This window comes from Mus pahari, chromosome 12 (assembly GCF_900095145.1).
Source record: "Mus pahari chromosome 12, PAHARI_EIJ_v1.1, whole genome shotgun sequence".
Classification (NCBI taxonomy): Eukaryota; Metazoa; Chordata; class Mammalia; order Rodentia; family Muridae; genus Mus; species Mus pahari.
This window is the reverse complement of record NC_034601.1, coordinates 28,121,654-28,132,906: the sequence shown is the minus strand read 5'-3', so window position 1 is coordinate 28,132,906 and position 11,253 is coordinate 28,121,654. Positions and strand designations below refer to the sequence as shown.

Genomic DNA, 11,253 nt, shown 5'->3' with positions numbered 1-11,253 from the left:
TCACTCTGTAGACCAAACTGGCCTCAAACTCAGAAATCCACCTGCCTCTGCCTCCCAAGTGCTGGGATTAAAGGCATGCGCCACCACGCCCGGCTGACGCTATTTTCTAATTTCTTGTGGGCTGTTTTAGAGACAGCAAGAGGCAATAACGCCTCTACTAAAATCACTCTGATTTGTTACATAGGAGTTATATAGAGTGTTTTACTTAAATAGAATATCTCACTGTTTTAACAGACAGAGATCCACTTCCTTAAAGACTAGGACTCTCCTGGGAATGCGAGGGCTCACCTTTAATCCCAGCAGGTGGGAGGCAGAGGCAAGAGGTGGGTGGGTCTTTGTGAGTTTAAGGCCAGGCTGGTCTATACTCCAAGTTCCAGGCAGGTAAGGGCTACACAGTGAGATCTCGTTTCAAAACAAAACAACAAAAATCCTAGGACTCTATATATTACTCATTCAATTAAATAATTTAAAATTATCTAGATTAGTTTTCCCTTGATATCACTGTGGCATCCTAGTATCTTAGACTTTGTTATAGTATTCTGTTATAAATGTAAGTACATTTTGCTTTGAAATAAAACATCAGCGCCTTCCTGAGCTCCATATTAATACTCATTTAACTTTATAAGCAGATCGCTCTCCCACAGTCGTCTTACCCAGTGTCCTCCATTAACGCCAGCGTGATCCGAGACAGAACTCTGTTCTGGGTGTGAGAACCAGTCATTGCTTCATTCTGAAAATCACCAGCACATTTTATTAGAAGATAACTCTATGACCCCTTTGCATATTTAACATGTTTTGTGAACATGAAAATGATCAAGTACAAAAAGCTTAAAATGTCCAGACTGGGGACGCAGAGCCTACTCTCTGCCTCAAGTCTCCATCGGTTAGGACTTCCCTTGGTGACTACGACCAGCAGTGCGGGCTTTATGCAGAAAATGAACGCAAGCATCTGCAGAGCGAGGAACCCTCATGCTCCCTAAGCAAAGTCATACGAGTGCGTGGTCCAGACAGGCGCTGTGTGGTTACGAGTGAGTGGTCCAGTCAGGCGCTGCTGCGGTTACATTAGAAACAGGAGGGACGCTTACATGGATTTACAAAGGAAAAGCTTTCCTAACTCTCAACTTTGTGATCACAAAAACCTATACTAACGTCCAAAACAAGCAGGGCAGAACCAAAGATCAAGGGATTAGAGGTCAAGATGTAGACCAGGCTGGCCCCAAACTCACAGACATCCACCTGCCCCAGCCTCCCGAGTGCTGGGAGTAAAGGCCTGTGTCACCACTGCCCAGCACTTTCCTGACACCTTAACATCATCTTAACATCAATGCTGATTTAAGAGAAACAAAGTGGCTAATAAAACTGATATTCTCACGTCTTCTACTGGAAAGGACATAACGCTTGATTTCTGGCCGATCTATAGCTTCTAAGGAAATCACTTAAGCAAATTCCTTAAGGAAATTAGAGACAGAAATTCCAATGAGAAGAATGAGGGCATTTGCTTCATAAGTGTTCACCACTGTCACTCTTTAGTGACCTAGAGCAGAACAGCTGGGCAGAACCCTTCCTAAGCTTATAACCTTCAGTCATGAGCTCTATTTGCTGAAACTATCTAATCAGATCCCTATGAAGAAATATAGACACATACACACTTCTTGCCCAAAACATTTTACTTCCAGAGTCTTAATTCTACTTCCAGATTATTTTTTCTATACAAACAAATGTGACATGGGATTAATTTTTGGTTCTATTTCCCTGAAACCTAATAAATACAGGATGTCACTTGGTGGCACTATTTAAGGGTAAATGACCTACTAATGCACCTCTGGGCTCAGGATTTCTTTAAATGAACATGAATACCCATTACTAAGCCACAGTTTGGAACGTCATTGCGTAAAATGACAACTGGGTGTGTGTCACTTATGGAGTCTGTGGAACCACTGGAAAGGCAATAGCTCCTATTTGGGTCACAGTACTATTGGGTCAACCCAGGTCTTGCATCCATCTGTGGCGGGGTTTCCTGTTCTTACACTACAGCTGGGGGAGAGAGGTGCTGTTGACAGAAGAAAAAAGCCTGACTCTGCGGTGCTGGCATGCTGTGTGTGCTGATATCCCTCTGCAGGAGCTGTAGAATGTGGGTTCAAGTCCCAGTACTACAAAGCAAAAGCATAATATTTTTAGCTGGGCATGGTGGTACACATTTGCAATCCCAGATTTCAGTGGCAGAGGCAGAGTCAGAGGCAGAGGCAGGAGGGTTGCTATAAGTTCACAGCCAGCCTTGACTACATAGTAAGACATTATCTTTAAAATAAAAATTATTTATTATTTAAAACATAATGGTTATTAACATGGGCTTCTTCTATTTCTATAATACAATATTATGTAGCTTCTAACTTGATATGCCATGGCTGGTTGCTATCCATTGAGGTTGATCCTCTTCTGAAGAGAAATGGGGGAGGAGTGTGTGGGGGGTGGGGGGAGACTGGGAAGACAGGAGGGTGGGGAAACTGCAGTTGGAATGTAAATTAAATAAAATTTAAACAAATAAACAAACAAACAAACAAAGTTTGGAAGATCCAAGAATGGAGTCTATGCCACTACAGCTCATTTCCCCTTTGCATTCCGTGCCATTTGAATACTCCCTACCTCGGTAAAGACAAGCATTGTGGGGCTGGCAAGATGGCTCAGTGGGTAAGAGCACTGACTGCTCTTCCGAAGGTCATGAGTTCAAATCCCAGCAACCACATGGTGGCTCACATCCACCCGTAATGAGATCTGATGCCCTTTTCTGGTGCGTCTAAAGTCAGCTACAGTGTACTTAATGTATAATAATAAATAAATCTTAAAAAAAAAAAAAAAAAGACAAGCATTGTGCCGGGACAGACCTCGAGCAAGCGCTTCTCCCAGTGGTTCAGCTCCGTGCCCATCCCACCTTGGTTTTCAAGCTCCATGCCCTCGAGAACCGGACAGTTAAAATGCTTCCGAGCTTCTTCCTGAGAAGCAGAAAACAAACACCCAGAAGAGCAGAGTAAGACAACCACTGCTGGGCGTGGTGGCGCACACCTTTAATCCCAGCACTTGGGAGGCAGAGGCAGGTGGATTTCTGAGTTCGAGGCCAGCCTGGTCTACACAGAGAAACCCTGTCTCGAAAAAAAAAAAAAAAAAAAAAAAAAAAAGAAAAGACAACAACCACTCCTTAAAGAATTAGTTTGATAAGACAGAACCTCTTTAATATATGATTTTCAAAATAGTTAAATATTCTGATGCTATTACATTCTTCTTAGAATGTAATAGGAAACTATTATTTCTTTTAATATTTTTCTCTCTGAAGACTTGTTTTAAAACCTATTTATCTGTGTGTGTATTTGCATGCGTGAACACAGGCGAAAGGGTGCCGAGTCCTGAAGCTGGACTTACAGGCTTTAGGGGACTCGCAGCCCGTTTGCTTGGGTGACAGACTCTGGTCCTGGCGGTGGCATAGGAAGCATTCTTGACCACTGGGCCATCCTTCACTTTTTGACTTTAAAGGACATTCTCCCCACCCCTAATATGGGGATCTCTCTACGAAGCCCTGGCTGTCCTGGAACTCACTCTGTAGACTAGGCTGGCCTCGAACTCAGAAATCCACCTGCCTCTGCCTCCTGAGTGCTGGGATTAAAGGCGTGCGCCACCACTGCCAGACTCACCTCATAAGAATACCCAAAATTTAATCACTCAGCACTCAGGAGGCAGGGGCAGGTGGATGTCTGTGAATTTCAAGGGCAGCCTGGTTTACAGTGTGAGTTTCAGGATAGCTAGGGCTACAAAGAGAAAACTGGCTGCCCTTCCAGAGGTCCTGAGTTCAATTCCCATGAATTACATGGTGGTTCACTACATCTATAAATTGAATTTAATGCTCTCTTCTGGCATTCAGACATACACACAGACATAGATGCAGATAGAGCACCCATAGACATAAAACACATAAACAAATGAATCTTAAAAAAAAAAAAGAAAGTGCCGGGCCTTTAATCCCAGCACTTAGGAGGCGGTGGCAGGTGGATTTCTGAGTTTGAGGCCAGCCTGGTCTACAAAGTGAGTTCCAGGACAGCCAGGGCTATACAGAGAAACCCTGTCTCAGAAAAACAAAAAAAAGCAAGTGTTCCTAGCCACTGAGGCCAATGCTCCAGCCCTAGCCATGGCTTCTTTTTCTTTTCTGCTCAACTAACCTTGTGTGTGTTACATATACATGTTCCCATGTATGCATGTGCACTGCACGTGGAAACCAAAACTCAGTATCAGATATGGCCCTTAAACATTCTCTACTTCATTTTTAAAATTACATTTATATATTTTATTTTTTTACGTGTGTGTGTACATGCATGCACGTGTGTCCACTGAGCCTAGAACTCACCCACTGTGTTAGGCTAGCTCCCAATCACCTGAACTCTAGAAATCTGAATGTGGGTCCTCATGTTTTTGTGGCAGGAACTTTTACAGACTGATCCATCCTCCCTCCCACCCCCAAATAACCTTCAATGACACTGCTTCTCCCTAGCACGGGCACCTCTCCTCTCCTGCCTTAAAGCAGCAGGCTGGGGAGGGACCACAAGATGCTCTGCCAAATTTGTTTCCTCCCCTCTGTCTTGGCTTGCTCCTCTATTACACTGTCTTTACACATTTTCTATTACAGGCTGAAATCGAAGTACACCTTCTTAAATAGTAAAGACTGGAAAAGTGGGAGCCATCATGAAAAAGGAGACATGAAGACACTCAGTAATACTCACAACAACACGCGGTGTGACTAGGAGATACACAGTGTGGCGAACTATCTTATTATCTCGAACATTCCACAATCTCTCTACTTTCCGAACCACTTTATCACTCCACTGATACAAGCCCAGACTGTAATTACAGAATAAGAAGACAGTTACAACTTTAAATGTAAAAGTGTTTATAAATGTCAATATGAAATTGAAATACTTGAGAGTTATTATATGTCATATCCATGTAATATACTTATAAGCATTTTATTTTCTTTCTTGAGACATGTAGCCCTGGCTGGTCTGGTACTTATTGTGTAGACCAGGATAGTCCCCCATCTTTGCCTCCCCAGTACTTCAATTATAGGTATGTACCACCATGCTCTGGCTCATAATGCTGAGCCTTTTCCCCCTTGACCTGCTAGAGATCTAGCACAGGAGGCTGTAGATGCCAGGCAAGTACTCTGCCGCTGGACTGTACCCCAGCCTTCACTGGTGTCTTCTGACAAGAGGAAGGCAGGGAGGCATAGGAAGCAGGCAGGCAGGCAGGCAGGCAGGCATAGGAAGCAGGCAGAGGCAGGCAGGCAGGAATGAAGGAAGGAAAGAAGGAAGGAAGGAAGGAAGGAAGGAAGGAAGGAAGGAAGGAAGGAAGGAAGGAAGGAAGGAAGGGAGGGAAGGAAGGAAAGAAGGAAGGAAGAAAGAGAATCAAGGCAGAGATGACCCAAGCATATAAGGAACCTGAAAAAAAAAATACTGCCATATGAGTGGAAAAATTATGTAATTACTATGCACTGAAACTAGTTATCCATCAAGGAAAAGGTTACATTCTTGTTTCATGTCATCTACAAAATTAAATTCTAGAAAGTTCTCAGGAAAATGGCAGAGTAAAGGTCTCAGGAAATTCTGGCATGAAATCAATGAGAGCTTGGCCAAGTCAGTCTTTTCAGAGGCCTGGAAGTAAGCAAAGAGCGGCATCAATTTGGGAAGCACTTACTCATGAAAGATGGATGTGGTTCATGAAGAGCTGCCAGCTCTGTGGGCTCACATGCCCTGTCTACAATCTCAAGGCCACAGTGAAAACCAGTAGCCCACAATGGTGGGAGCAAAGGGGATTTTAAAAAATGCAGGGCTCAACTAAGCAAGCCAAAGAAACATCGTCTAGACCCAAGGACACAAACACTTGCAAAGCAAAATAATTTAAAAGCTGTGCTATGTGGTTAGTTCTCAGAAGAGTGCTGAGGGGGCTACATCAACATCAGACAGAAGAGAGGTGGGACAAAGTGCTGTTAGCGACAAGACTATCCAGCAACAATGACAGGCCTAACTGCCTTATAGAAAAATATATACACCAAAACTAAAATGCCAGGCTAGGGATACAGCTCAGTTGTACTGTGCCTGAGCTGGGTTTGGTGCCCAGCATCACGTAAACTGGCTGTGGTGGTACACACCCGTAATAGGGAATTCAAGGTTATCCTCAGCTTTATGTAAGTTTGAGAGTTCGAGGCTAGCCCGGCAGTATTAGGCCCTATCTCAGCAGAGAAAACCAGTTCCTTTTATTCTGCTTTTATCACATCTGTTTATCTGCTTCCAATTTAGAAAGAAATTTTTTTGGAAAAGGTTTCTTATTTTGGGCTACGACTTAAAACTGCATAGAGACAAAGTTCGGAGCAGAGACTGAAGGAATGACCATCCAGAGACTGCCCCACTTGGGGATCCATCCCATAAACAACCACCAAACCCAGATACTATTGTGGATGCCAACAAGAGCTTGCTGACAGGAGCCTAATATAGCTGTCTCCTGAGGGGCTCTGCCAGTGCCTAGCAAATACAGAGGTGGATGCTCACAGCCATTCATTGGACAAAGCACAGGGTCCCCAATGAAGGAGCTAGAGAAAGTACCCAAGGTGCTGAAGGGGTTTGCAGCCCCATAGGAGGAACAACAATATGAACTAACCAGTAACCCCAGAGCTCCCTGGGACTAAACCACCAATCAAAGAAAACACATGGTGGGACTCATGGCTCTAGCTGCATATGTAGCAGAGGATGGCTTACTCAGTCATCAGTGGGAGGGGAGGCCCTTGGTCCTGTGAAGGTTCTATGCCCCAGTGTAGAGGAATGCCAGGGCTAGGAAGCGAGAGTGAGTGGGTTGGGAAGGGGATAGGGGATTTTTGGAGAGGAAACTAAGAAAGGGGATAATATTTGAAATGTAAATAAAGAAAATATCTAATAATAAAATAAAATAAAACGGCATGGACTTAGCTGGGCAGTGGTTGGTTCAGTTCTTTGTGGTGGGGAGGTCATGGCAGCAAAATTGAGCAATTGGTCACATTGCATTATGGAGAGCCAGACTGACTCAAGCCTTTCTCAGAGGCCTGATGAAAGGACAAAGGGGACTTTAGCTCTGTGTCCTTGTCTAGGAGTGGGCTTGGCAAGGCTGGTCTAGGGCTGGAGCCCGGGCCTCGGAGGAGTCAAGGTTGCCGTTCCTGGGGACTGGACTCTTCCCCCTGGGCAGTGGTTATGCGTCCTTAGGCAGCTGTGTCTGAGGTATCCTGTGCTCTTTGTGAACACTGACTTAGCTCTCTGCTGACCTTGGCCGTTTCCCCCGACAGATAAAACAATAGATTAAATGACAGAGATAAATGATGCTGTACTTAATGAACCTGCTTGGCATCAGTCATCAGCTCATGCAGATCTCCAGGTTCCAGCGACTGCTTTTGTTATCTTTATTTCTCATCCCTGGTCCTCCACTCAACACCTCAATGTTCAGGACCCTGATTCCTATGGTCATTGCATTAACTCATTATTTATTTATTTATTTAGGAAGACAGCGTTTAAACACAGTTAACAGTGGCAGCAAGAAAATAAAGTTTTTAGCTCATTAATCAACCAACATTCTGTTTTCCATTCATTATCAAGGGTAACACTTCACTCGGCCCTCCCCACATCCCCTTTTGGTTTTGTCTGTTTTTTTTTAAAACAGAGTCTCGTGCAGTACAGGCTAGCCTTAAACTTGCTATGTAGCAGAGGCTGGCCTTAAACTCCTTAATCTATTGCCTTAGCCTGCCAAATTCTGGGATTCCAGGTATAAACTAAAACAAATGGTTTCTCCAAACAGGCTAGAGCCCAATCCAGTTCTTCTTCCTAACAACTGAGTGTATTACTCTAGCATCCCTGTTTACACTGGACACTCTCACAGAGCGTCGGCTTCCCTTGAATCCTGCCCTACAGCGCTCTCCCATGCCACAGATTATGCTAATGTAACCATGTATACTTTCCACCAGGACCAGCATGCTTTGCAAGACAAGACTACCAAACAAAAAGCTTGGTTTGGGAAAACACCTGTTTATATATTACTATATATGTCTTTGTCCCTGCAGTAACCCTTTGGTTCTTTGAGATGAAGTCTCCTGTAGCCCAGCCCTGAACCAAGTCACTGAAGGTAACCTTGAACTTCTGACCTTCCGCCTCCACCACCCAAGTGCTGAGATTACAGTGAAACATCACTCTGTAATTACTCTAAAATATTAAAAACAAACACATACTAAATAGTATAAACTATTTTACTGGACATATATGTTTAGGGTTAATTAAAATTTTTTTATTACTTTCATTTATGTGCTTGTGTGTATCTATATGTGTCTATGCCACTTATGTGTAGGTACCCAGGAGACCAGAAGAGAATGTCAGATCCCTGGACCTCAAGTTACAAGCAGTTATGGGCCTCCTAATATGGGTGCTGGTAATAAAACTTAGGTCCTCTGGAAGAGCAGCAAGTGCTCTTAACTGCTGAGCCAATCTCTCCAGTCCCAAGTGCTGATTTTTTTTTTAGTTAAAATTGTATTTATTATTATTAGCTGTAGGTATGCATGCATGTATTTATGCATGTATGGATGCATGTCTGATGCATGCTTGTGTACCGTGTGTTATGTTGCACCTGTACAGCAAGCACTTTCCCTGCTGAGCCATCTTCCAGCCCCAGATGAACTGTTAATGTTACCCCATGTCACTATCCCGAGAAAGCAATGGAACAGTCAGCACCCGGGAGGACTTCCCTGGCACTGCCCAATGTTAGCAGACTGCCCCCTAAAGCAAACCCATTTATCTTCTATCATTGCTAGCACCTGACTCCCACGTAAGTGGAATATATGAATTGTTCTGTTATTCCTGTTATATGCTTCATGTTATACCTGAGAAGTTTGGCCATGTTTCTGAATACAGCGACGGTGGGGTGGCTAGGGACTGAACCTATGAGCTCATGTGCAAATGTTCTATGACTGATCTAAACCCCAACCAATGTGCACATGTTCTATGACTGATCCACACCCCAGACAATGTGCACATGTTCTATGACTGCTCCACACCCCAGACAATGTGCACATGTTCTAAGACTGATCCACACCTCAGCCAATGTACACATGTTCTATGACTGATCCACACCCCAGCCAATGTGCACATGTTCTATGACTGATCCATACCCCAGACAATGTGCACATGTTTTATGACTGATCCACACCCCAGACAATGTGCACATGTTCTATGACTGATCCACACCCCAGACAATGTGCACATTTTCTATGACTGATCCACACCCCAGACAATGTGCACATGTTCTATGACTGATCCACACCCCAGACAATGTGCACATGTTCTATGACTGATCCACACCCTAGACAATGTGCACATGTTCTATGACTGATCCACACCCCAGCCAATGTGCACATGTTCTATGACTGATCTAAACCCCAACCAATGTGCACATGTTCTATGACTGATCCACACCCCAGACAATGTGCACATGTTCTATGACTGCTCAACACCCCAGCCAATGTGCACATGTTCTATGACTGATCCACACCCCAGACAATGTGTACAAGTTCTATGACTGATCCACACCCCAGCCAATGTGCACATGTTCTATGACTGATCCACACTCCAGCCAATGTGCACATGTTCTATGACTGATCCACACCCCAGCCAATGTGCACATGTTCTATGACTGATCCATACCCCAGACAATGTGCACATGTTCTATGACTGATACACACCCCAGCCAACAGTGTGCTGCTTTCTTGTTTCTGTGGTTTGTTTTTTTGAAGTATTATGTAGTTTTTAGTTTTATGAACATATATTTTATTTATTCAACCTAGTCTTTATAGATTTTGAGGTGGTTTATATTATTTGTCATTAAGTTAATAATAAAACTGTCATTGGGTGGTGGTGGTGGTGCATCTGTTTAATCCCAGCACTCGGGAGGCAAGGAGCAGGTGGATCTCCTCGTTCAAGGTTGGGTAGCCTGGTCTACAGAGCAATTCCAGGATATCCAGGAAAACCATGTCTCAAAAAAACTCAAAATAACAACAACAACAATCTCTAGTTTTTTCATGTGCTGTTATGGACTGTGTCCTTATTTTAGATACTTATTTGATATAAATTCATGCTGATGGTTCTTGTCCTGTGACTGGTATTCTTTACAAAGCTGATAGAACTGTTCTCAGTATTTCTCAACATTGCTTATTTTAGGCCTGAACCTCTCAAACACTGCTAACTTAGTAGTTAAAACAACAACAACATCAACAAAAAAAACCAAACACAACCAATCCCTGCTTCCCCACTATACTGTGAAGTAAAATGAGTTATAACGTGGCGGCATGAGCCCTGAGTGTCTTGGTCGTCTGAATAAGCCAGCTCTCAAGTCCACTTTGTCTCAGAATCTACACTGAGTAGCCACGAAGACACTGTCATTCACTGCATGGAAAATGCTGTGATTCTCAGGTTCTATCCTTACATCCTCTAAGAGAGGAACAAGAAAGGAAATGGCAAGTACCTATAGTTGAAGGGTGGGAGGCCATCTGCAGACCTTGAAGTCAGGGGGTTTCCATCTTGATCATGGTAGAATGCAAAAAGCCCAGCCGAGAAGCCCTGAAAGAAAGAATTCAAGTGTCCTACAGTAGGATGTGGGTGTTGTTGGTATTAGTCACAAAAGTACCACACAGCTCTGCACAAGTTATCCCATGCTCCAACTCAGCAGCAACTACGTGACTGTACTTATAGTTTAAAACACTGTGTGACCTGCTGTAAACATTTAAAAGAATATTTATTTTTATTTTTACTCATATGTATGTGTCTGTGTGAATGGTGCCAGGCATGTGTTGGTGCTTTCAAAGTCAGAAAAGGGTGCTAGACGCCCTGGAGCTGGAGTTAGGGGTGGTTGTGATCTGCCCCACAAGCACTCAGGAACTGAATGAAGTCAGAGCCTACGAAAGAACAATCTGTGTTCTTTGCTGGTCAGTCACTTCTCCAAAGCACTGGTGTTTTTGTTTTTTTTTTAATTTTGTTTTTTCATTTTTGTTTTAAAGACTATATATATATATATATATATATATATATATATATATATATACACACACACACATACATATATATGTATTTGTATGTGTGTGTGTGAATACACTGTTGCAAACTTTAGACATACCAGAAGGCATCATATCCCATTACAAATGGTTGGGAGCCACCA

General features: G+C 43.4%; 1 protein-coding gene across 2 annotated transcripts in view; it reads right to left on the bottom strand.

Moving 5' to 3' along the window:
* The window catches only part of Lmln (leishmanolysin like peptidase), a 68,761-nt gene that overhangs the window by 34,036 nt on the left and 23,472 nt on the right, over positions 1-11,253 (bottom strand). For both annotated transcript variants that reach the window (XM_029544560.1, XM_021209693.2), the window contains exons 8-11: positions 10,564-10,658; positions 4,764-4,881; positions 2,883-2,990; positions 654-730 (exon numbers count right to left, since the gene is read on the bottom strand). In XM_029544560.1, the coding sequence (XP_029400420.1) occupies positions 654-730; positions 2,883-2,990; positions 4,764-4,881; positions 10,564-10,658 (398 nt within the window). The remainder of the gene's footprint in view (positions 1-653; positions 731-2,882; positions 2,991-4,763; positions 4,882-10,563; positions 10,659-11,253) is intronic.